The sequence below is a fragment of the Centruroides vittatus genome, unplaced genomic scaffold (genome assembly GCF_030686945.1).
Source record: "Centruroides vittatus isolate TY-2023 unplaced genomic scaffold, ASM3068694v2 scaffold_1167, whole genome shotgun sequence".
NCBI lineage: Eukaryota > Metazoa > Arthropoda > Arachnida > Scorpiones > Buthidae > Centruroides > Centruroides vittatus.
The window spans coordinates 670301-698164 of NW_027122671.1; the positions used below are offsets into that span (position 1 = coordinate 670301).

A 27864-nucleotide genomic window follows, 5' to 3' on the forward strand; every position below is an offset into this window, starting at 1 on the left:
TTTACATAATACTGTAACTATCGATTATTAAACGTAACTTGTCATTGGCCTCAGGAAGTGTATGTTCAGTGGTACGATAAACCAGATTCAACCAATTGATCGTGACGACAACATTAACGTCAGAGGTCGCTTCAGGGTGTTTCGTAATGGCGAAAGAGGAAGGAGAGAGTGAAGTGAAGTGTTGTATTTGATATTAGCTTAAGCAATAAAATCAAAATAACAAAATGGATTCTGATCGTAATCGATTTAGAAATCCTTTTGGAAGACCATCCATGTCCAACACGGGTGCAGCTTTTTCTGTCCTTCCATCTCAGAAAACTTTTAAGGGTATTTTAGCAGGTAATGTTTATTTCTGCAATATTTTTCTCTTCATTTATTTTAACATGTTTTCTTTTTACAAAATTTGACATATTCTTTAAAAGGTTTAATTATTAAAGTCATATCTATAAGAATAAAGATAATTTAATTCATATATATTTTTTATTTGATATTGATTAATTCCAGAATTTGGTTTTCCCACTCAAAAAAATAAAAAAATAAAAATAAAAGGAAAATCAAGGAAAAAGTACAGGTTACTTTATATAAAAAGTATAAGTCAGTTATCCAAATTAATTAGTGTTAAAATTGAATTTCAAGGTTCTTTTTAAATTTTTCCTGTAATTTCTCATGTTCTGGTAATTTAAAAAAAAATCAATGTTACTTTAGAAGAAGGCCCAACGGTGGCCAAGTGGTTTTGGTCCCCAGACACTGGGAATTCGGTTGTGGATTTGCACCTGGCCGGAACGGGCCGGCCGTGTGGGGTTTTCTCCATGTCTGTAACGCTCAAATAGGGGCCGGTTATCATTAAAAAGATCTCCCGCCCCTAGGCAGATCATCCAAGTGTTGCATAGCCATATCTTAATAAAACAAACAAACAAACATACTGTAGAAGATTATAGTTTTATATCGTTTATTCTTACAATATGGTATGCATTACAGAATAATTTCCGGAAATTTACTTTAATTACCAACTACTTTAAATTATTTTCTAATATGGAAGTTTTACGTAGCTTACTATGTATTTAAATTTCATTAAAAGAACTATTTTTAGTTATTATAAAATATATACATTTTGAAAATGCAGTTAACTTTTTTAAGTATAGTATTTAATATATGTAAGTTATTTTCCTCTAATTTATAACCTGTTACCGGCATGAAGTAATTAAATTTAATCTTTTATTTCATATTATATAGTCAATCTTAATACTAATACATTTATTACAATAATTTATTTTCCTTCATAAAATAATAAATTTTCCTGCTTTGAAATGGTCAAGGCTATTGTTGATAAATTTTAAGCACATGCATAGTTATTGTACTGTACAGTATATTCATATACTGCATTTATGATTTTTTTTTTAAGTTATTTGTTGCTCTTACAGCTATTAATGCTCTATCAAATATATTCAAAATACAGCTATATTATATTAATATTTAATTCAATAACTTATGAGAATTTGTATTCTGGAACATGTGAAGTTAATAAATGGTGGTTACCAAAGATTTTTTGGACAGATGTATCTTCAATTAATTTACAAAAAATTATCTGTTAAAATTATACAATTAACCTTATGAGAAGTTAATGCTTTTTTAATTTATATTAAATACTAATTTTAAATTTTTCTTAAATTAAATCTTTAAAAATTTTGGTATTTTAATAAGAATTTAAAATGCTTGAAATTGACAGATATTTTTTTTAAAAATAAAAATAATGTTTCATTTTTATTATTTTTGTTTTACACTTTCACATATATTTCAGCTAGAAATTTAAGGACATTTAAAATAATATTGACCTGATTTCAATGAACTTTTGTCACGATTTTTCCTTCTATAAAATGCAAGGCTAAATTTCTTCATTTTTGCATTTTCATATAATTTTCAATTTGAATTTGAATATAAAGTCAAACTAGCCGCTACTGTTAACTTAATAAAGCAAGCAACATACTATTTAATAGTTTGTAATAGTTTAAGGAAATGTAAACATTTTCAACCTGGGTTAATGGACCATCTGATGTAATTGGATGTAAGAGAAATGCTAGTGAGAAATAGGAAAGATGGGATAGAGTAAACCAAGGGAAGAAGGGTTATAAGGTCAGTGAATAGTGTGAAAGATTGAGGAGAAACTGCTAGGCAGGAGAGAGGAAGTCCTTGCTCCTGCATTCCTCTTACGTTCTTTTATACCTGAAGAGGACTTGTTAACCAGGTTGAAAACCTATTTAACGAACTGTCCTGGTTTCCCAAACTGTTAAAGGTATATTGTTTGCTATATTTTTAAATATGTTGTTTGAAGTTAGAGAAAAATTGACATTCAACTATAATATTTTATGAAATATATTGTTTGGAAAATTCACTAACATTACTTTTATTTTATATATAAAGATATTAGACTTAATGATTATTACAAAAAAACATATGTTTGATTAAAAAAAATTTCTATGTTTAAAACATCATTAAACTAGGAAAAATAAGGAAAATATAATAATAATAATAATCCTGAAGGTAGCTTTTCTCAAAAGAAAATAACTTTACTCAGTTACATAAGAACAGAAAATTTTAAAGATATAATCTCAAAATGATTTATACACACTTCAATCAAAAGCCTTAAATTATATTCTAGTAAGATTTAATTTGGAAAAGGTTTTTTTCAAATTAAATGTTACTGGAATAAAATTTAAGACTTTTGATTGAGTGTTTATTAAGTCATTCCAGTCTACTAAGAGGTGTTTTAACCCTCAAAATGCTTTATTTAAATTTTTGAACTTCTTTTACCAAATTTCAAAACTCCAGTTTATTTTTAATAATGGTTAGTGGTTTTTATCATTATCCTTCTCAAGAGTTTGCATCAATATCTTTCTAGTTGATTCTAATGTTTTTATTATTTGCATAAATAGTTAAGATTTTATTTTCTTTTATTATAATGTCATTTTTAGTCAGAAAAAATACTTTAAAAAATGTGTAGGCTATCAAACATCTTGAAAATATTTGAAACATTTTAAGAAATTTGAATTATTTTTTAAAAATTAAATCAACTGGTATTATAATTATATTTTAATAAAAATGTATAGTATATCAAAAATAGAGGACAACTTTTTCTGGCACATTATTCACATACTATAGAATAACAAGATTTAAAAAATTATTAGACTGATGATTGGAATAACTCCAGAAAAAAACATTGAATAGTAGGCGGGAAAAAAAATATAGTTTATTATTACATTTGCAAATATAAAATTGTGTTTATTATTATTATTATTTTGTTTGTTTAACTTAAATTTAAATTATAAAATTATCCATCTGTAAATTTTGTTTAACTTGATTCTTTTAAGAATTAAGTTAAACAAATATAAAAAATAACTTGAAAAATGTCTACAAATCCATTTAATATAATTTTTATCTGTTAAAAAAAACAATAAAATTGTAATTGCGTATTTATGTATATTTGTGCATGGATAATTTAATCAATAGATATTTTTCTTATAGTAATTATTTTTTAAAATTAGTATTTTCCTTTTTGTTTAATTAATATTAGATCTCATTAGAAATTGTGATCAAACCTTGTAAATTGTACAAGTGGAAGAAGAAGCCCAGAACATCTCAGTTTAAAAAAAAAGATCTGTTATGCATCCCACAAGAGATTACTTCAGACGTCTAGTATCTTTAAAAAAAGGTAACAGGTTTTTGAAAAAGAAATGGCAGATCTCATTTGTAAATCAGGTTTATCTTTTTTTGACCATAAGTCTGCCTGAAGAAAGATTTGCTCAATCTCAAGTAAGATTTAGAGGAGTCTTTTCTGTGGATTTACAACAGCAACAAGAAGCTAAGAAAAGTTTTAGTCAACACTGACTATGAGAAAGATAACCCATTGTCTGCAAAAACAAAAACTTTGCATTTTTATAATTATTCTAAAGATGGAGAAGAATAACGGGTTGTCAGCCAGCATAGAAGAGATAGCAGTGTTTGTTGCAACCTTAGACAAAATTATTGAAAAATTAACTTAAAGTTTACAATTGCAATGGAGCCTGGCTTAAACTGTAAAATGTTACCAACAAAAACATTTGTTTCAAGAGAAAAAGTCAGTTCCTGACTATAGCTTGTTCAAACAAATCAAATGACCACAAGCTTAAACTCCTTGTTATTGGCAAATCAAAAAACTAAGTTTTAAAAACATTAATGCAAAATTATCCTGTTAAGTATTCCAACCAAAAAATTACATGGATAGATCCCTTTTTATTTATGAAATGGATCCATTAAGATTTTGTTCTAAGCATAAAGCAATTTTTGGATGAAAATAATCTTCTACATAAGGTTTTCTTGAATTTGAATAATGCCTTGGTTTATCAGCTGGTTAGTAAGGATATTCCTCATATTCCTTTATTACCTCATAATGTAACACCTGTCATCCAGAACTTGATCAAATGCCTGGATAACTAGTGCCAACTTCTGAAATATCTGATGGAAGGTTTAGAAAATGACCAAATTGTAGTTCAAAGCCTAAAAAACATTAATGTAAATTACTGGTTGGCAGAATTTTGAAAGGATGTTAAGGAATTAATGCTTGTTAAAAACTGGAATTTTTATCATCATCAACCAAAAGGAAATCAAAATAACTCCTAAAGAAACCTCTCTTAGACCTTGCAAACAGTCTACTGGTTATTAAGGATCAAACTGGAAGTGGCATTGATGAATGAATGAATAATGAACAGAATGAGGATGACTTGTACACAAGTATTCTCATACAGATGGTCTAAATGCCATCAAAGCAACACTTTTGTATTGGACAGCAGGAAATGAAAAGCATCTACTGATATTTTGATGCTGAGGCAACTACAGAACATTGCAACAAAGAAGCGAGAAACTGCTATAAATCAAAAATCTTTTAAAGGACTTTAAAGAAAATTTAACACAACATGTATTTCAAAATTTGTTTTTGTCACCTTTTATCACTTTACTTTTAACTTTACCTTATGTGATAAACTATTCATATTAACATGTAACTATAAAAATGCACATTTTTATTTGTAAAATGATTGTATGTATTAGCTGCATAATAAATAATGTAAATGATGTAAAAACTGTTGTTGTTGTTGTATATAATTATATTCACTAAGGACTATGATCTGCACAATGATTTTAATGTACCCATGTTGAATGTTTAGAAAGTACAGTGGTGCCTCGTACTGTAAATTTAATTAATTCCTGGAGGACTCTGAATCACTTGAATCAGTTTTTCACATTAGAAGTAATGGAAAGTGAATTACACATATGCAAAGTCTTAAAGGCTACTAGTTATGAACCAGATAGAAAAAGTATTAACAAATAAACAACAGAAAATTTAACATTAAATGAAATATTTATTTGTTATAATCATATTATTTTATTTTCTATTAGAGTTTATTTGTTAGTTTTCTGGTATAAATTACAAAGTTAAGTAAAGTAAACTTTGTAAGCATTTTGTAATTACTTAAATTATTTGACCCAAGATGTTGAATTAATAAATTGCTAATTCAGTTTTGATCCATCTTCAGAAAAAGGTCTGCCTTCACTGTACTAAGTTATGAAAAGGTTTAAAAGATATCACAGAAATCTTTTTATATCTGTAATTATTTAATCTGAAATGACTGTAGTTATTTGTTTTATCCAAATTTTCAGTTATTAGAGGTAGCACCAGTTCACATTACTTGGATAATCAGATTATATGATTTGAAAAATTTTATAATTTTGTAATATTTCATGACACTAATTCAATTGTATTTAATTTGATGTTATATTTCAATTATATTACATTTCTAATCCCTTATTCAATAAAGTTAATTTTAATCTTTGTTTTATTTAAATATCTAAAAAAATTTTAATAATTAAACTGAAATTATTATTTTATGCTATTTTATTACTATTTCATAGCTGCATTAAAATTTAAAGTCTGATAGACTAAAGCTTTTAAAAAGTACCAGTATTTTATGTACTAGAAGGAAAGTACTTAACTGTGGATTTTATCTATGCATTCTTCTATTGTTCTCAGTTAGTATGGCAAGTGACCAGTATGGTTACATCTTCCAAATTTATTGGTCTAGAAGTGAAGATTGGACAGTGTTCTAGATAATGTTGTTATGATGCAATGCAACTGCATCATAAACAGAAGTTGTACATTTGAATTCTGCTCTGATTAAGTTTTTCTTCCACATTATTCTAATTGTATTAATCAGGATAATGACTTAATCATCCACTTTTAGTCCAAATTAATCATTCACTTGTTAGAGTCCAATTCACATCTTTTGAAATGTAAGCAAACATACCTATGCTATGATGGTGTTTCTTTGCTGTGAGAACAAGAAATTATATCAATACAACTGGTAGGAGCAGGATTGCCTTTTTCACTGAAAAGGATGAAACTCCAAGATTGGAACTTTCTGCATGTACTGTACCTTGTAGTATCAACTTGCAAAATTCACTATTGATGTTTTAGACCAGTGTTTCCCAAACTATGTTCTACAGAAGTAAATACATATTCTGCAAAAAATTATAAAAATTACTATGATCTTAAACATTTTTCTTGTTATAATTATTCCCTATTTAGTATTTATTTTGGCATTAGTACTTTCAACTGTTTTATATTTGATCTTATCTTATAATACAATGACATATCTGATTGAACTTTAGTATATATACTAAATTATTTATGCTAAACAATTTTTAAGGATATTTCCTATCTTGTTGGGATCACCAGCTATATTCCAATTAGAAAATTCTTGAATTATGTAATCCTGCATCTGCAGTGTGTAGTAATTACGGTTTAATTATGTTAAAATAAACAGTTAAACAAGTTTTAGTTAATCAGATTCTCCATTGGGAAATCTCAAGAAATATTATTTGTATTTTGACAGATGAAATTGGATAAAAATTGACTATCCAACATATTTCAGATCAATAAACTTTTCTGCAAATAATCATTTACTGTAATGTTGAGTTTAAAATTTCTTATCCATATCTTCATTAATCTCAGTGCAGAATGCTACAAATAACATATCAGATGTAAATATAATATAATAATATAAAAAAAAGACATCAAACTTTGAATACTAATTTCTAGTAATTTATAATTAGAAGTCAGCTATTGTCTACACATGTTGGAGATCATAGTAAGAATAGGATTAATTTATATTTAGATTCAAATAAAATTTTTTCATTCTAAAATTTAAACTATAAAAGAAACATGTTCATAATAATGAGCTCTACTAAAGAGTTCTGCAATAGAAAGGAAAGAAATAACAGATATTTTCTTATAAGCTACTGTTGGAGCTGAAGTTCTATTCTTCCTGTACAGTACTTGATCTCCATTGGAACTGTTACAATAATTAATTTACATAATAGTAATAATTTACAAACTAAATTTACTTCATAATAACACAATAGTTCCACAATTGATGAACTTTTTATAGTTAATTTAGTAGTTAATGCAGTAAAACACTCCAAAAATATCTTAAAAATTGTATTAATCATTTTTAATTTCTAAGGTATTTTTGTAGTATTTTACTATTCATCACTGCATTTCTCAGTAGTTATAGTTAATGTAGAATTTCAAATAAAACTGTTTGTTTCTTCAACTTAGCAGTTTGTTTATTGAATTGTGAACATGATACAAAGTTTCAGACAATTCTTTTAGAAAATATTCAAACCATATAAAAAGTTAAAATTTTGTTCTAAAATCTGTTTATTGGACTGCAATTGAAAAAATTGTAGACCTGTAAATTCCCACTGTCGTCTGCTGTCTGTCCTTCCTTATTCTCAAGAATGGTGTTAGATGAAAGTCCAGACTAGAATTGTAAAGTTTAGGGGCAGGAGGCCCCAATTAACTATATACAAACTTCCAGTTTAGACTGGAAGTCACATGACTTTAATTCAACAATTTTTTTTCCCTGAACAAAGTTACATAAATGACTGACGTGATTCTGTTGTTTCAGGAAAAGTATGTTGTACAGAGGCATGACACTACTAATTTGAGATGGAGAATATATGTTTTAAATTAAATAAATTGTGAATATGATTAAAAATTGTAGTTCGGCATTGTGATGATCTCGCAATAAATAATTGCTTGTTTTAATTTAAGATTTTGTGCTCTTTAATCTAACAGTTTTATATACAAAAAAATCTTAATGAAGTTTCAGTGAATTAAATTACTAAACTTAAAGATAAATTTGTTCTGTAGTGAAATATTTTTTTCTATTCATTGTCAAAACAATCCATTATAAAATTTTGTAAATAAATCAAAAAAATAAATAAATGATAACTAATAATCAAATACTTATATAAAACAGTATTTTCAAACTGAAATTTATTTAGGTAATGTGTCTGAATCTGAAAATTCCCAAAAGCACGAAATAAGAATGCAAGAATTTCACATCTAGACCAATATTCATTATTTTTCTTGATTTTCAAGGTATTCACAAAATTTTTTTCTGAAGAATTTTGGTTTGGTATTAGTGGAAAATACTACATTGTGTGCTGGACAAGTTTCTGAGTTGCATTTGTTGGGTGTAGTCTCAATTCCAAGAAAAGTTGTCTTGGTTACTGCTTTACAATAATGCTCCAGTTCATTCATTAGCATTTGTTCAATTTTTGGCAAAAAAAGTGCTGTGCTTTTACACCCCTTACTCTCTAGATCTTGCTTCAGCAGACTTTTTTTTACTTTCTAAGCTAAAATTAAAATTGGAAGGATATTATTTTTGATGTACTGTACATACCATTCATTCAATAAAGTATGACAGGAACTAAAGGCTGTTCCAGAAAAGGACTTTTCTCAGCAAGTTCTATATTGTATAGTTGTTGAAAAGCATGATTAGATAGCAAAGAGGACTACATTAAAGGACAACTATGAAAAAAATTACAGTATTTCTATAATAAAATCACTCTGGGAATTTTATTGTCACAACATATACAATGGTAGCTAAGCCTGCATTCTATAGCCGATTATAATCTAAATAGCCTGATTATTTTTGAGTTTATATATAAAATTAAAAATAATAAAATTTAAAGAAAAATGGTTAAACCTTAATCTTGTACTAAAATTAATTCTAATTAATATTAATGTTGAAGTTTAATTTAATAATTTAAGAAAATTCTGGAGGAACAGATTGTCTCAGTCATGAGCTTGCAACTTCTCATAGGTTTTTAGTTCTGCTCTGGGCTGATCGTTTCTTCCAAAATTTTTTAACTTAATAATTTTAAATTAAGTTCTAATTGTTAGTAGCGAGGTTGAGGCCAAAGTTTTAAATGTAAAAATGTGTACATCGGACGTTCAGCACTGCTTTCCTATAAGCCTAGAAGTTTGACAGTGGTGTTTGGAAAGTCAGTGGAATCATGCTGGACATTCCAAACACCATTGTCAAACTTCTAGGCTTACAGGAAAGTGGCGCTGAATGTCCGATGTACATGTTTTTGCATTTAAAACTTCAGCCTCAACCTCACTAGTAATTAAAATTAGTGCAAGATGATGGCCTAACTGCATAATTGTATACAAATTGTATTATTTATTTTTTGGTTGTCTTAACAATTTTCAATCAATTTTTTAATTAGAGTTTTTCCTAAGAACACTAAACATCTAAATGTGTTCAAATTCTTCTCAGTTTTTCTTGGGAAGTATAAATATTGGAAAATAACATTCAGAAAATTTCAGAAATCAAACTCAAATGCTTTCTGCATTCCTTATGAAAAAATAATTTAGCTAGAATTAAAGCAATAATGATCTACTCAGGAAACTCAAAAGAAAATTAATTTGATTTCTAAAAGATTTTAAACATTCTTTAATATTGTTTCCCAAAATGTATGCTTCTAAAGATAAGGAAAACTTTAAAACATACTTAGGTTTTTAATGTTCATAGAATGAGATTGTAATTAAAAGCATTAAATTGATTTATCTTTGTAATAATCAAATATTTACAAAAATTTATTGTGCTTACTTTCAAATGCATTCATATTTCTATATTCAGTTTTCTAGTATTTATACTTTGTTCTCTACTTCCTGTTAAACAGGTTTTTTTTTTTCTTATATGGTATGGATGACTTATCTTGAAATTGAATGAGATTTTATGTAGAACAAGTTGTTTTTATTGATAAAAATAACTGCATAACTGTATAAAATTGTATTTCTGTACCAGTAAATATCTAATTGATTTCACTCTTGCTAATTATTGTATCATTTTTTCCAGATGTATTATTATTATTAATTTTTGGGGGGAAGAAGTCATCCTATAAATAGAAATTCTTAATTATGTAAATTATGTAGTCAGATTTGAACATATTCTACAAAATTTATGAAATAATCTAATTTGTTTTTGATATTTAATACTCGTTAATATTTTATTTTTTCACTTTCTGGGATGATTCATAAAAATAACCATTATTGATTCATAACTCAAAATGAGTTTATTGTAAGTCTGGAAAATATTAATACATTGTCTATAAACTGTATATCAAAATATTAATATTTATTGAAATGATCTCTATTTAAATAAAACTTTGTTGTTTAATAATTGGGCTGCAATTTGAGAAAGTTGTAGACCTATAAATTCCCTCTGTATATCTCTTTTTTTCTTAATCTCAAGAATGGTATTAGAGAGATGAAAATCAAAGCCAGATATAGAAAGCTTAGGGGCAAAAAGCCTCAATTAACTATGTATGAACTTCTGGTTTAGACTAGAAGTCCAGTGATTTTGAAGTCAATAGTTCAAAAATTTTCCCCTGAATGGCATTACATAGATGATCAGCATTATTTGTTATCATCAGGAAAAGTATAATGTACAGGGGCAAGACACTGCTAATTTGAGATCGAGAACATATATTCTAAATTAAGTAAATTAAGAAAATGATTTTAAAAATTGAGCTTGGCATTGTGATGGTGACAATAACTTTTGTTTATTTTAAAATATAAAATGTATACAAGCTTTACACTTTATTTTATTGCTAATAATGTCTTCAAATTGACTGCTTAATAAATTAACTATGATTATCAAATTGAAAAACCATAACTAATCAGAAATTAGATTTGTAGATCCAGTAAAATCTATATGAGATTTTCTCATGTAATAAATTACATAATACAAGGTTAAAATAAAATAATAAGAATTTTAATTAAATTTAAATTTTTTAAATTTGGATTTTCAGTATTTTAATAAAAATTTCTTTATAGATATTTAAACTACTAGTTTATGTATTTTGTTTTGTAAACACTTCAATATATTGTCCAAATTTATTCTGAATATGAATTATATTAAATTAAATATGTGAAATATAAAATTATTATTGGAACTTTAAAAATTTACTGTATTTTCTGGCATGTAAGATGACTTTTTAGCCCAGGAAAATCTCAAAAGTCGGGGGTCGTCTTATAGGGCAAGTATATCCCAAACTCTATATTTTAACTGTAAAAGTCGAGGGTCATCTTATACACTGGAAAATACAGTAGTCTCCAAATTAAAAAGTTTAAGAAAATATTAGCTGAAAAAGATTGTATAAAGTTTAAAGTAACCAGACATCCTGAATTAGGAAGGATACACATGCTTTTATCATGTGCTGTCCCAAAAAATAACCAGCTTTCGGACTGTTTTATTATTATATTCAAAAATAGTCAATATTCATTTCACAAATTTTAAGTCAAAAATGAATTACATACAAATTATACTATAAAAAATTTTAGTATTCAATTTATAAAAACAGTAGTCCAATTGATGATTTACTCCCAGTCTGGCAATGTTGTCTATTAGAAAACAGTGTATGTACTGTACTGTACATTACATTCAAGTGTCAGTTGTGTGAATCAGTTAAAATAGAGTATTGATGCATTTTTCTAATTATCTAAGTTAAAAAAAAACCTTAATGGAAGCAAAGCTACATTCAGCCAAATTTAACTGTTAATTGTCACGATCACTGTAGGTCATTATTTTGCAAACAAGCATATGGATAAGCGAAATGCTTATTAGTTGGTCATAACATCTGTCATCAATGTCCAAAAGCTGGAAAACCAATGTTCTTTGACTGGAATTCATTGTATGACTAGGGATGTCACATCAAAGTGCATGTCTAATGTCTTGCTTTTTACATTTTAGGATATGGCCACTTCAATATAATTAATATGAAATTAATTCTCATATTTGATGACAGATGACAGATAAATAAGATTTTTAGCATTTTAAAAATTTCATAAATGCAATTAATCCTATATTTAACATAGATGAAGTTTTATTGTATACAATGAATATTTAGTGTGTGCTCATAGAGTTTACGAACATCTCAAATGACTTTGCAACATAACGTTATAACTATAAATAAAAATATCTGGTTCTGATGTGTAATCACAACTTAGCAAAACTGTCATTTGTCAAATCATTAACCATGCTTTTTGCTCTTGAGTTTATATTATTCATTATATTTATTTTTACATAAAACATTAATTGTAAAAATTTAATTGTAGTTAGATTAATTCTAATGGAATTTTATAAAGCTAAATAAATTGGTTTCTTGTGTTTGATATGTCCTAATATATAATTTTTTTTACAAGTAATCTAGTTTTATATAAATAAATGTAATGAATAATAAATTATTAGTGATAAGCAAAATTATAATATAGTAAATTTCATTTTATATCTTAAATTCTATTTATTTTTTATATAATTAAACACTCTATTTGTTAGTGATGCTCTTTTCAGTATGTATATAAAAGAAAAATCACAAGATTGTAAAATTTTATAGAATAAAAGCTGCTCTCTCTCATTTCTTACAAAATTTCACCATGTCTATTTGTAATAATTTAGATTATATTGGTTGTTAGAGTTAATAAAGTAATTATTGTCCAGTGTTTTTTTATAAATAAAATTTATCATAAGTCTTAATAATTGCTGTCAATATAATGAAAGACTGCAGCCATGAAGACAAGAAAAATTCACTTATTTATTCATAAAAGAAGGAAACTGTAAAACAGCTGTTGTTTTGATGAGGAAGTTTAATTTTTCAAAAGTTTATATATATTTTTTACATTATTATCTAACAGTAAATCAATATTAGTTGAAAGACAATACAAATACAGATACACATCAATGTCTGTTGTCTTAAAAATTCTATATTCCTTTATATAAAATAGAATAAAAAATTAAGATAATAATTATAGTTAATTCTGCATATGCATTTTTTATTTATATAGAAATTTTCAAATATATTTTTTTGTAACTTAAAGAAAAATTCTGACATTGGAGTAAGATGATAAATTATCATTGAATAAGTATATGTAGAGAGATGTCTTTTGTGTGTGATTCTAGGGGATTTAACAATCAAATAACCTTAAGTAATGAAAAAACCAATAATTTAATATGTAGAAAAAAAATTTGGTACAAATATATATTTTCTCCTCTTTTTTAGCATAAGTAAATACAGGGATCTCCTGCTTAACATCAGTAATTAATCAGTTTCTGAAAATCAGACGCACTGTTAGAATTTCAATATCTTAGCAGTAAAACATTTTTTGCTAGAATTTAACATTTTTGAACGGTCATCATCAGGCTACAAAACACTCAAAAATACAAACTTATCAAGCAAAAATGTAGGCTAAGTTAAAATTAGAACAGTTACAAAGTTTACAAAACATATTTAGAGTGGCAACTTACAATATTTTTTTTAAAAAATTAAATTAAAGTACAAATTATAACGAGCAATTATTTATTGTGACATCATCATAATGCCGGGCTACAATTTTTAATTTATTTAATTATTTAATTTAAAATATATGCTCTCTGCCTCAAATAAGTAGTGTCTTGCCCCTGTACATTATACTTTTCCATTAACAATAGTTGTGCCAGTTATCTATCTACATCTTTTGGAGGAAATTTTTGAATTGAAATAACATGACTTCCAGTTTGCATCAAAAGTTCATACATAGTTAATTAGGGTTTCCTGCCCTGTTTTTGCACTCCTTTCAAAATCTGGATCATTCGCTACGAATTTGATCAACAATTTTGGTTACTTTTACTAAAAAAATCCGTAGAGAAATTTTTTGGGTTCTTCGTTTTCAAAATCTCTATTTTCCAGTTCTGCATGACTTGTACTGCCAGTTCTTGAAATTCATTGTTGGGTAAGGCTTTCACCAGAAACCTGCAGTTAACTCCTCAATATCCTGCTCGTCTACATCTCCTAGTCCTGCTGTGTCAATTAGGTTGATTTTGGTCAACCTAACCATACAGCGATAGGCTCTTCTCGTTGAGAATTCTTGGATACCTTCAGCCATAACTTCTTCCACACTTCATTCGTGTATTTATCAGTTAATTCTTGCCAAGCAAAGTTGATATTTTCTATAGCATCCATGATGATATATTTTTTCCAAAATTGCACCAAACAAACATAGATTTAAAGGAAGTACAACTTTTTGCCACCTTTTTCCAATTGGTTTGTGTTTGTAAATAATCGTATTATATACAAATCAATGAAATGCCATGATAATTTGAATCAGCATAAATTTTGAGCTTTCTTTTAGGCTTCGAGCAGACCGCGTTATATTGAAGCAGTGTTAAGCGGGGTCTTACTGTACATTGTTCCATCACTTTTCATCTTATTTTTAAACACCTACAGCCTGATGATGACCATTTAACACAGGAAATGTTTTCTACAGTAAGTTTTCCTTTTTTCTCCTAGAATCTGTTTTTCTTTTTGCTTGTTGACATATTTCCAGTTTTCCTGCCAATGAAGTAATTAAATTGTAATATTGTCTTAACAATACTCTGACATTTTTAACATTGGAGAATTGACTGACTACTGTTAATGACATTATGAAAGTATGTTTAGGCTTTCTGTGTAGGAAGTGTTGATATATGATGATGATGGCTCTTCTAGTGTCAGCTATATTTGAGTGTGTCTACTTTTTTGACATCAGACACTTCTCAGAACATCTGAAATATGTTTCTAATATTCTAAGCAATAATAATTGAAATGTAACTGAGATTTTTTTCTGAAAATTTCATTATGATTATCATCAAGTTTAAAATTACAACCATAAATGAAGATAGGAGAATTTTTTGAAATACTTCATCTCAAATTTTTTCCTGGGAAAAATGTATTTTTCTTATTAAAGTTTCATCATCTTAATTATTGTAATTAACCATAAACTAGTTAGTAATGATATGATATAAAAGAAAATTTATATTCTTCATCCATAAAATTAGATTGAAGAGTAAAAATGCTATTTTGATAAGATTTGCTGAGTTTTAAGTAAATATTCATTTGATAAATTTATTTATAGAATTGATGTATAAAGTTCATTACATTAAGAATTAGGTTGTACTGTACCAGCAGGTCAATTGATCTTAAATATTTATTTTATTAAAATTTTATCACAAAATATCAATGTTCATTTTTACTAAAGTTAAATATAGTTTAGCAAATATAAATATTTTATTTCAATTTTAACAAAAAAAGAATTTATCTGTAAATAGGTCTGTTTAATTTTTACTTGAATTTATTAAGCTGAAATACAATCTAAATATAAAATGGTTATTTTTAGAAAAGTTGACATGTTGTCCTTGTATATATTCTGCATATGTCCTGAATTTTCATTTTTAGCTTTTGCTTTCCTATTAAAAATTTTTAAAAACTTCACAGTATTAAATATTATTATTATTATTATTTTCTTAATAATAATAATAATAAAGATGTATATAATTAAATATTAATAAGTATATCAAACAACGTAAAACCCGATATGTATATAGAAACATAACCAAACGATCACCTTAAATAATTGGGCTATAACATCGTTAATTTAATGATTAAGTAATTTTCTGCTAGAGATAGTTGTTAGGTGCCATCTCTTAACTAAATAAATTATTAAAAATTATAATTATTAATTTAGTTAAGAGATGGCACCTAACACATACTTCTAGTAGCAAGTTACTTAGTATTAATCATTAAATTAGTAGTGTTATAGCCTGATTATTTAAAGCAGTCATTTGGCTATGTTTAAATATTAATGTAACAATTATATATATAACAATTGTGTAAATAACACAAGAGTGTGTTAATTGCAATATTGTTAAATATGTAATTCTTAATTCAGTTTAAAACATAAATGATACTTATTAAAAACACAGAAGTAGAAATGATGATATTGGAAATTTGACTTATACAATATTTAAATTTAGCTGCAATGTTTTTGCTATGTGTAAACAAACAGTACATTGCTGAAATTAGCTACAGTAACCTATGTTCACTAAATCAAATCTTTTCATCTGCCTTCTGATGCAATTGCTTTACTATTATATCTATATTTTTTAAACAATTAGTTCTGTCATCCAGTTTCACTGCTTTTCTGTAAACATTCTAATGTTTCTGCTGATGCCAATTTTATAAACATTTAATGATTCATCTTTGCAGCAATATTTTTTTTGTAATCAAACAATAAGATATGAAAATTGTTTTTTTTTTTTTTTTTTTTTTTTTTTGCAGTTCTCTAGTATCGTTTTATCAATCTGAAATTTGTTCTTTGTTCCTCTGCTTTTCTTTTTATTTCCTTTTCTTTCCTTTTCCTTCCATTGGAAGGTTATTTTGTTTCTAAGTAGTTTTGTATTATTATTATATCTGTCATTAATTATTGTTCATTTATTTTTTATGTAGGTGGTATAACTGGTGGAATAGAGATCTGTATTACATTTCCAACAGAATATGTTAAAACACAGTTACAGTTAGATGAAAAATCTGGAAAACCCAGATATAATGGAATTGTTGATGTAGTACGACAGACTGTCAGACATCATGGAATTTCAGGATTATATAGAGGTTTAAGTGTTTTGTTATATGGTTCAATTCCAAAATCAGCTGTTAGGTATGAATTTACTCTTTTTAAAATTATAATTTATTAGAATAAGTTAAAAATAAAATTATTAAATTACTTTTATATAGATTTGGAACGTTTGAAGCATTGAAAAAACGAAATTTAGATGAGAAAGGAAATCTCCCACCAAGTAGTAGATTGTTATGTGGTTTGGGAGCAGGAGTAATGGAAGCTATTTTTGCTGTTACACCAATGGAAACTGTTAAAGTAAAATTTATTAATGATCAGACAGGACCAAATCCAAAATACAGAGGATTCTTCCATGGTGTTTCAGAAATTGTTAGAGAACAAGGTAAAGTTTTATTTTTAATATTGCTTCTCATCTGGTTAAGTTTTCATATATTAATAAACTACATTTAATTCAATTGTGATTTTATTTTCTGAGTTATTACACCGAGGACAGGATTCTTTTAATATTCTTCTACATTATTAACTTTTATTTCTTCCTCCAATATGCATTTTTCGCATAAGCCCCTCTTCAGTTGGAGTTACAATTATAAAAATTCAAATTTAATTGTTAAATGGCAAATCTTAATTCCAAATTCCTTATTTTTTCTAATCTTAAACATTATGTTAATAGAATATGCAATGACATGATGAATTGTAATGTTGTATCAGTATTAGGTAATGGTTAAGATTAGAAAAATAAGGAACTTAGAAGTAAAGTTTACCCTTTAACAATTGAAATTTGAATTTTTAAAATTGTAACTCTAACTGAAGAGAGGCTTATTGAAATGCTTATTGAAGGAAGAAATAAGTTAATAATGTAAAAGAATATTAAAAGAATCCTGTCCTTGGTGTAATAAGTCTGGAAATAAAATCACCATTGAAGTAAGTGTAGTGAATTAATACATGGTAAAGTTTTATAATCATTTACAGTATATGTATATATATACTGTAAATTATTATGTGTGTGCGTGTGTGTATATTTATATACACACACACGTACATACGTACCAATTTTTATTCAAACACTGTATTCATTTTCAATATTGTGTTTGAATATTTTAAATTCACATTCAATTTAAACTAGTTGCCAGAGCTACTATTTTAAATTGCATATTTTCTCTTCAGTTACTATTCAAGGATGGTTACTATTTTCTTTTCATATGCCTGTTTGATGTCCATTATTAATGAAGTGTATAAATATTTATTTACAAAAGTTTGATTTTTAAAATCAAAGTATACAGGGTGAGTCAAAAGTTTCTTAACACTCAATTATTATGCCTTTGTGTCCTTTATCATAGCTTAAATTTATCTTTGTATACTAGTACATTTATCAATTAACAGGACTTATACTGGAAAATTATGGATGCATATATTTAGTCTTACAGATCAGAAATAATATTTTTTATTTAGTTCACCTGAATATTATTTTTGATCTGTAAGACTAAATATTTGCATCCATAATTTTCCAGTATAATAAGTCCTGTTAATTGATAAATGTACTAGTATACAAAGATAAATTTAAGTTTCTTAACATCTTTATAAAATCAAACTTAGTTCAGCAGGAAAATTTTGATACAATAGAAACATGTTATACCATCCAGTTTGACAAATAATTGTTGCTCATAAGCATAGCATGTTTCTATCATTCCAAAGTTTTCCCTGTTCAACTCAGTTTGCTTTATAAGAGTGTTAAGTAACTTTTAACTTACCAGTTTCCATTTCAAGTGCAAGGTATCTTTTTCTTTGAGTGCTATTTTCACATTATAATGGTATTATAATGACAATCATAAACTGATAGTGTTTACCCATTAATTAAAACAATCAGTTTATAAAGTTGTGAATTGTGATATTAACACAGATCTAAAAAATTATTTTAATATTTCATTTTCATTTATTTACTTTATATTCCATTTATTTAACAAAAATTGCAATTAAATTTTATTACTGGTACACCAACCAAATGCCGAAATTCTATCAGGCTAGTATAAGGCTAATTACTAAATAAATTACGTAAGCAATTTGACTCTAGAGGGAGGTGTTAGGTGCCATCTTGTATTAACATTAATTTAAAAAATTAATTACTTGTTACTTATTAATTACTAATAAAACATTAATAATTATAATTTTTAATTAATTAATGTTAATATGAGATGGTGCCTAACGCCTTCCTCTAGAGTCAAATTGCTTATGTAATGATTTAGTAATTAGCCTTATACTAGCCTGATAGAATTTCGGCATTTGGTTGGTGTTTAGCTTTAGTATATCAGGTTTAGTGATGATGTTTAATTACTGGTACAATTCAAACAATTATTGAAATATTTATTAGAGACAGAATTTTTATATAACTATTGCAAAATTTCAAAAATATAATAACAAACTGATTACAGGTTTACGTGGAACATATCAAGGAGTGACAGCCACAATAATGAAGCAAGGAAGTAACCAAGCCATTCGTTTCTTCGTGATGGAATCATTAAAAGATTGGTATCGTGGCGGTGATCCAAATAAGAAAGTCAATAAATTGGTGGTTGGGATGTTCGGTGCATTTGCTGGAGCTGCATCAGTTTTTGGTAATACTCCAATTGATGTAGTGAAAACAAGAATGCAGGTACATAATCTTTTGCTTTAAAAAATATAAATACTGTAATTTCCTGTGAATAACTCACATTGGTACAGTACATACCCACAATAAATTGCTAGAAGGTAATTACAACCTTCACATAACTTCACGATATATACTTCACATCTCTGGAGTTTAACATAAACATTTCTTGACAAATTTTTGTTTGTTTCTGTTTTATTTATCAAATAATAATTTTGAGTTTCAAAAAATAAATATTCTACAGAACTGGATGATAATTAAATATAAACACCTTCCAAACCTTGAATTAGTCCAGTGCTTGGGTGTAAAGTTTTGAATTTAATAATAATAATAATTAAGAATAATAAATGCTAAAATAGTAATAAATATTATTTAATTAAATAGAAAAACAATTTTAGTATCGATAATATACAATGATATTTGTTTCAGAGTCAAATGCTTAACTTTATTTACTATGGAGAACTAAAGTTGGATAAAAACAAAAACTGGATTTTAAAATGTTATTATATAGAAAGGAAATAATCACTGAAAATTTACCAACTTTTAAGATACAAATTTAAGTAGGAATGTGTAATAATATCAATTAAAGCATGGAGTTTCAGAAAATGAATGAGGGAAGAACTAAAGACAAGGCATGCATAGTCATTTTCTTTGCTCATAACCCTGTAACATTTATGTTAAATATTATGATAAGCCTATATATGTATTTTTTTCTCAAACCGGGACAATTTTGAGAAAATAAAGCATACTAGGATAAGTACCTATGATTGAAAAGGCTAAATAAAGAAGTAGTTAACAAAAAACAACAATGAGTTAAAAGCAATTTTTAATACCTCAACTGAACATATCTTATTATTAAGAAGTTATTAACATTTATCACTAGAGTAAACTTTCTTTAAAAATTCTTTGTCAGTTAAATTGGTACCTTTTTAAAATATAACAATACATTTGAGGAAGTTCCTTCTGCTGCTACTAGGCTTGCCTTATGTTTTGCACGTTTCAAGTGATTTTTAATGTTCAAACACCCACCACGAGTTACTGAAAAGCACAGTTCACATTTCATTTTGTCAATACAATCAAAAACTTTTTTCAAAAATGGATAATCCTTTCTTAATTCATCAGTAAACACAGTTTCTTTTTGACATTTTGGAGATTAAACTAATTTAATGTACAGTACAAAATAATTGCAAATGCCAACTAGCAATTTGAACTCAACTAAGATTGGCACGTCATTATTGTGCATGTTCTATGTAATTTTCAGTGTTGCCAATTCTAATTGAAACAAAATATCTAAAAACTGAAATAAAAATATCTGAATCTCATTGGCGACATACTATAAGTTCTGTGAAAAAATATCTGGATGAAAAAATAAAACATCTAAATTAATTGGACCACATGCTATAAATTTTGGGGAACATCTAGACAACATTAAAGTACTTAGATCTAGATACAAAATATTTAGATTGGCAACAGTAAGTATAACAGAGGGGTTATTTTAGTTGCCAAATCGTCATTTTACCCGAGGCTGCACTATTTTTACTTCTTGTATATTTGGCACTTTTAAAATTTTACCAAATAACCAGGACAAAATGACAAATGGGCCAGGATGCAGGGACCACATCATGGAAACCAAGACAGTCTCAGTCAAAGTGGGATTTCTGGTAAGCCTAGATATATACCTGCCTTAAAGTAGTCTTTTAAGTGCAGAGAGCCTATGCATTACTTACAGGAAATTACAGTAAATAATTAGAAATATAATTGCATTTTTATTAAAAAGTATAATTTGATTTTAGGGTCTTGAAGCACACAAATATAAAAATACACTTGATTGTGTGTTGAAAATTGCACGACAAGAAGGATTTATTGCGTAAGTTACATAAATTGTTAAGTTTTCTAAAAATTTTATATATTATATTTAATTCCTTTTTTAATTGAAAATTTTATTTCTGTACAGATTTTATAAAGGTACCATTCCTCGGTTAAGTAGAGTTTGCCTCGATGTTGCCATTACATTTATGATATATGATTCATTTATGGATCTTTTTAATCGTTTCTGGAAAACAGACTAGTCAAATGGCATCAGAAGAGCTTAAAATCATACTAATTTAGATAGTTAAGCTGAAAGTTTCAACATTTGTTTTCTTCAAAATACTTTTAAAAAGTTTTCTGTTTTTAGTTGTATTTTAAAACTGCCCACAATAGAAATAAGTGGGTCGTAACTTGAACATTACGATAATTTTTATTTCCATTTATGCTCAACAAATACATTTTATTTTGCACAATTTTAAAACATACTTTCCAAAAAATTCATAATTTTGTTAACAATATATTTAATTATTGTACTTTTCACTTAAAGGTGCTAGTGATAAAAAAGAAATTGATACACTTAATTACAGATAAATTTTATTTTGTAACTTGAAACTACCAAACACAAAAAATAACAAACTGGGATCACTTTAAACATTCCTTGTAGAATGCAGAATTGATTATATTTTTGTAAGATGAACAAGCATTCCTCAGTCAAATTTTACATTGGAAAATGTCTTTGATAGCTAAATTGATTAAGGTCAATCTTATGAAATGTTATGTTGTGATGAATATCTTTGTAATTGTGCAATTTAGTAGTAAGATTATACACAATCAGAAAATAAATTGGTGCATTAAGTTATTGTTTATACAATGTAAGTTTTAAACAATATTGTAAAATTGTTTATATACATTATATATATATACATATATATAATTGGGGTAAATTTGCTATTTGTAAAAGTTGTAAAACAATGTGTTATAGTTATTTAGATGATAAAAGTTATATCAAAAATATACAAAACAAAATAAATATTGTATAATAAAATATAATATAAAAAGGTTTGTTTAATTTGATTAATTAATTTTAATTTTTCAAGCTGTAGCAGCAGCACACTCAGATTTTACTTTTTGGGGAGAGCCAAGTTGAATGAATAAAAAAAATTTTTTAATATAAATTCAATAAAATTCCCATCTTATGTGACTACTAATTCATAAGTAGTACAGAAATAGAAAACATGAGACAATATAAATAAAAAAATAAATTCTAATTAGGAAAAGATTTTTGGAAAATTTTCTACTGTTTGTTTTCCTTTTTCTTTGGAGGGGCCAGAGCTCTTTTCTCTCCTCTGGGTGTGCCTCTGAGCAGTGCTGCCCAACTTTTCAATTCTCAGGCCAGATTGCATATTGGCTGGATTTGTACCATTTTTCTTTTTTGTTATGCTTTGTGTGTGTTTGTCTTCATTAAAAAACCTGTCACTGGATTTGCCTGGCTTTAAGGTGTCCCCTTGGTTATGGGGTTGCCATTTCAAAGAACTGGTAATGGTTTTGCCACAGCCAATTGATTACAAGTGACATTTAAATAGAGTTACTGAGAATCTAGAGTTACTCTAGATAAGCAAAGAACAAGAAGTTTTACTCTACATAAAATTACTCTTTTGAATGATTACTGCCTGTTTCTCAGTGAGGCATATTGTTAACTAAAGATATTAGCTATGGTTCAGAACTTTGCAGAATATACTTAAGACTGACTGTGTAGGCTTTTAGTTGGCAGTGAAAAATGATTCTCTTGCTGTATGCAATGGGGAGATGGAAATATCTTTATATTTGCACTAAACTTGGTCATTTCATTTTCTACTGTAAATGTAGAGCGTTTTTTTTCCTATGAACCTAGCGAAGAGAAATTACATAATACTAATATGTATTACGTAATTTCTTTTTGCTAGGTTCATAGAAAAAATGTATTATGTAATCGAATACAACAAACAGCACTTGATGTTCTTTGTAATGTATTTGACGTGGCTTAAAATTTTTAAATGATGTGACAGCATAATTTCAGTTAACAAAGAACGCAAAATTTAATTTGACAGTTTATGATGATTAAGGGGAATTTTGGGTGCAAAAAGTTTTCTAAAGAAAGAAGCATGTTTGTTTAATTACTCTAAACAATGCAGAAATGTTTAAGTATGTGAACTAATGTAGGATGGAATTTAAATTGAGCGTAAGAGGAATGACGTTTATCCATCCATTTTTATCATATTAAGCCTACATCAGAAACTCGTTAATGATAGTAAATTTTTTAATTGCGTGATAAAATTAATTTTCCTCTCCCAAAAGATTCTTATAAAATGAAAAGTATCATCATCTGTTGAGATGACAGGAGAATTTGGGAGCCTATTTTGTGATAACTTCTCCAAGATTAACAGTTTTGCCCAAACTTGCTAATAGCTTTTGCAAATCCTTTCAAGTTCTTAATTTTCTTTGATAATGTTCCATTGATTTTCTTAGGTCATTCCATTTCAAGTGATCAAGGTCTCCAGCTCAACCACCTCAGATTTCAAAAAAATTTGGCACAGAGGCAGTTAAGGAACTTTAACTAAACCATGCAAAATATAGCTCTGATAGCATGGTTCCGATACATAAACCAAAACATGAAGGCACCTCGTGTCACTTCTGTGCGCTCAGTGATTAAACAGCCAACTTGTCCAATGGTTTTGACTAAGCAATTAGGGTAAGTCAGTTTCAAGTGGACAATTCAGATATGCCAACAGAAGCTTCTAATAAAATGTACTATTCACAAATCTTCACCAAAAGTTTGAATAAAACTCATTCTCGTGGATCTCAAGCCACATTTCAATTGCCTGAAATCGGGAAGACTACATTCTTAAGCAGTAAAAAATCAAGGTTCGGGTGTGTAAAAAAATTTGTGTAATTTCAAGTATACAGCTGTCAAAATACGCCCACTGAAAAATGCAAAAAAAAAAAAAAATTGAAACTGAATTTTTCCAGCATTCAGAGGCAAAATAGGGAGGCTTCTTACAAAAAAATTCGGTTTTGCTGCATTGGAAAGAACATCTTTCCTTATATCGAAATATATGATTTTAATTTTATGCCCGACTCTGCTAAGGGCAAAACTGTGGCATTAAATACAGTGGCGTAGCTATAGATTGATCCGCCCGGGCGGTCTGTCAATTGCTACTCTTTGGGAAATATACGGGCGAATTCTCTGGGCTTGCTTAGCATGCGCCGCATGCTTAAAAGAGAGTTTTGACTCAATATATTTTTTATATGAGAACGAATATGCCAATAATAATTTATTCTAACGTGTAAACTCTGTCATTTGAGTTTGCTTTTACATTGGCAGCTAGCGGCTAGCCGTTTTAAGTCAGTGCCATGCTTGCGGGAACTCGATCGCTTGCTCGTGTGCAGGTTTTCCGTGGCAAACAAGTGCGTGCGCATGACGTCATTCGAAGCATTTAACGGCCAGATTGTATCGAAAGCTTGCGGTCGCCAGTCAGCATACATATATTATGTACAGGAGCAGATCTACATAGGGACTAATACAGCTTAAGCCCACAAAAATTGAATTACTTTTTCATTATAATATATGATGATATTAAAAATTTATTTCATGTGTAGATATAATGGACTTTATAATAGTCCATACTTTTTTATTCACACCAAATAACGTTTCTGCCTATTGTTTATTGCTAGAGATAGGCCTATTATAACTTTTAGCATGCCCAAAAATTTTGGTCAGGATTTGCCTCTGGAAATACATAATACGCACCAAACCTATTTAGACAACACTTTTCAATGGCAGTCATAATTTTTGTAATTGTTAACTGGGAATAGTTGATATTATTATTATTATTATTATTGTAAAAATTTAAATTTTTTTAATGCTAAATATGCCCCTCTGCCCACCTCTAGCTATGCCACTGATTAAACATAATTATATCTGAATCAAGACTTGATTGTGCGAAACAAAAGCCACACGTTTGGAATTATACAAGACTATTCAATGCAAATTATTCTGTGAGCTCACTAACTGGTGGTCATTAAGTAATTAGATTAAAACATGCTGAACATGCTTGCTGAGCTATGCTCACCCAAATATTAAGCAAAAAGTTAGCAAGGATTTTAATTGTTTTCTAAAACCAATTTGTTTTCAGAGTAATCTTGTTTTGTTTCATTTTAGACTAATAGAATCAGAATAAGCATTCTTTAAGAGTTAGTTATGAATGTTTGTACTCCCATGATGAGGGGAATTAGTGACTAGAATCAATCCGATGATTCTCAAAACTATGCCAAGAGGCTACGGGTACTTGCATTGGTCCATTGTGGCAAAGCCACTGCCAGTTCTTTGAATTGGTAGCCCCATAACCGAGGAGACATACCTTAAAACCAAGCAAATCCAGTCACAGGTTTTTTAACGAAGACACACACACAGCATAACTTATGCTTTGTGTGTGTCTTCGTTAAAAAAGAACAACAGAAGAAGAATGGTACAAATGGATATCTTTACCATTTGGGATGCCTGATGTTGAAACAAGCAGACCGTCAAAGGAAGAACGTTTTTAAACTGGCAAAAATTGCAGGAACGAGAACCACCACTTTAAGTAAATGACTAATAGTACCATTCAGATGAGTCGAATTTCAAATTATACTTTTGGATTTTCAGTAAGAATTTTTTACTGATGATCAAACTGTCCTGTCAGTATGTAGTTTGCTTGTATGATGGAAAATGGTGGGTTGTAATTTCGTGAAAACTTCAAAGAGGTGCGCTTGTCGATTTTTATTCACATGCTCCTTGTAGGTTATAAAAGGGCCTCACTTTGGATTTTTTTTATTTTACAAAATTATGCTTTCATAAAACTTGATGTGCACATTTCTCATTGTTCTACACAGTCAACTGACCAACCGATTCTAGTTACTTTTTCGACTGTTATATATAACGGGAAGTGTAGCGTTCGATCGAAAAATGACTCCCCGAAGATTTTTACATTTTTGGACTCGCGACCTTGAAACGTCGAAATGAAAAAAAAAAAATCTGGAGTTTTTTTGTGTTTGGGGGACAATTTTGTTCACCCTCTTTGAAGGATGAACAAATTTATGTCCCCCCAAACTTTTCTTACAACTTTCAGTGGCGCCATGTGTTAAATATAAAAAAAGTTTTTTAATATCATACCTAAGCCGTTTTCCCATTTTATAATAAAATATTAATTTTGAGGGTCGGGATGGGTTTTATAAAAAATTGTAAAAGCTAATAACGAGTAAAATCATATATCTCGAGTAAGATCGGACTTAATGATAACAGAACCGGAAAAATAAAAATTCATGATGTTTTTACTTGTTTTAATTCATAAATTGTAAATTCTTGATATAACATTTATTTCTTGATTTTATGCAATTTAAGAGTATGTTTCGAAGTGTTCTATGCACACGCACAAAATTAAGACATAAATACTAGTTAATATAAATTTTCGTGTTAACATTGTCTTAATTAAACAACAAATAACTATATTGTGAAGTTAATTTCTCAGTCCAAATTCTGTGAATTTTCTTTGCGCGAAGGACATCACAATCATACTCATTCCATTGGCGATAAAACTTCTTAAAGATCCAGGTAGAATACCTCGATATAAAGCAAATATTCCCCCTTTTTCGAAAATAATAGCACGAAGTCTTTTTATAGAAGATTGGTCTCTGAAAATCAAATTGATAAATTATGTTTCTGAATTGCTATATGATCTGATAACTATTTTAACATTTTGAAAAAAGAAAGAAATGTCTAACTTTTAATTAGACATTTTATAAAATATTGCAACAGTTTGCATCATAAAATACTCACTTTCCATAATTACCCTGAACTTGAGATTTTACGTATTCTAAAGGCCAAACTGTCCACCAAGCCATTGTTGCAGCAATTCCACACACTAAGAAAGGGCCCAAAATTGGTCTTTGAAATTGTTCACTAAAATGTCTTCGTCCAGCGTCGATAAAAATAAAGAAACTAGTCAAGAGACCAAAATTTCTTGTTAGAGTAATTCCAAACCCCTGTTGATGATAAAGTATTAGTATTAGAAGAAAAATTCTTAAAATTTGAATGTTTGAAACAACATTTATAAATTAAACTGAATAAAATAGGTAACTTTCAGTATTTGCGAGGGTTAGGTTCCTTGGAAATTTCGCGAATTTCAAATAGAAAGGTCTATGAAAAATTATAGTTAGGTTCCTGTGAATCAAGTCAATGTGGCTGAGCTAAAGGATGTTGCTGTCTCGGGAATATAGACTCATCAGCAAAAGTTTAAATAAGTTGTTATAATTTGCTTATAAACATGTGATTAAAATAATAATAAAATAGATACTGTCAGAGATAATGTTTTTTTTTTTAACTCTCCACAATCGTCTTAAAAGTATGATTGTGGAATGTTACAACAGTACAGAAAAATGGAGTTAATGTTTGATGACTTAAAGCTCCATAAACTTGCGCTCAGAAAAATAAGGTCAGATTCTTGCAACTGCTTGCACAACGTGTCAAAAATATGAAAATTGGAGATAAAGTGCGTTTTTACAAGTACTGTACTATAATGGAAATATTGTA

The 27864-nt window shown here is 27.8% G+C and overlaps 2 protein-coding genes and 1 long non-coding RNA gene across 3 annotated transcripts in view; 1 reads left to right on the forward strand and 2 right to left on the reverse strand.

The window, feature by feature from the left end:
- The first annotated feature begins 80 nt into the window (after window positions 1–80).
- Window positions 81–22322, forward strand: sea (scheggia). The gene is made up of 6 exons (XM_067284297.1): window positions 81–339; window positions 16684–16891; window positions 16969–17192; window positions 19237–19457; window positions 21245–21318; window positions 21406–22322. The coding sequence occupies exons 1-6, from the start codon at window positions 225–227 to the stop codon at window positions 21518–21520; spliced, it is 957 nt and encodes a 318-aa protein (XP_067140398.1). The 5' UTR covers window positions 81–224; the 3' UTR covers window positions 21521–22322.
- The window catches only part of LOC136986718 (uncharacterized), a 21850-nt gene continuing 9084 nt past the window's right edge, over window positions 15099–27864 (reverse strand). The window contains exon 4 of the long non-coding RNA XR_010882522.1: window positions 15099–15116. This is a non-coding gene — a long non-coding RNA (uncharacterized lncRNA). The remainder of the gene's footprint in view (window positions 15117–27864) is intronic.
- Window positions 26701–27864, reverse strand: part of LOC136986645 (uncharacterized) — a 3509-nt gene continuing 2345 nt past the window's right edge. Inside the window, exons 7-8 of the mRNA XM_067284226.1 lie at window positions 27112–27317; window positions 26701–26966 (exon numbers count right to left, since the gene is read on the reverse strand). Of these exons, the coding sequence (XP_067140327.1) occupies window positions 26792–26966; window positions 27112–27317 (381 nt within the window). The 3' untranslated portion in view covers window positions 26701–26791. The remainder of the gene's footprint in view (window positions 26967–27111; window positions 27318–27864) is intronic.

Excerpts from the sequence above, each read along its gene's own strand:
- sea (XM_067284297.1), top strand. The coding sequence starts at position 225 with ATGGATTCTGATCGTAATCGATTTAGAAATCCTTTTGGAAGACCATCC. Across the intron at positions 17,193-19,236 it reads AGAAATTGTTAGAGAACAAG|GTTTACGTGGAACATATCAA; the intron begins GTAAAGTTTTAT and ends AACTGATTACAG. Across the intron at positions 19,458-21,244 it reads TAGTGAAAACAAGAATGCAG|GGTCTTGAAGCACACAAATA; the intron begins GTACATAATCTT and ends ATTTGATTTTAG.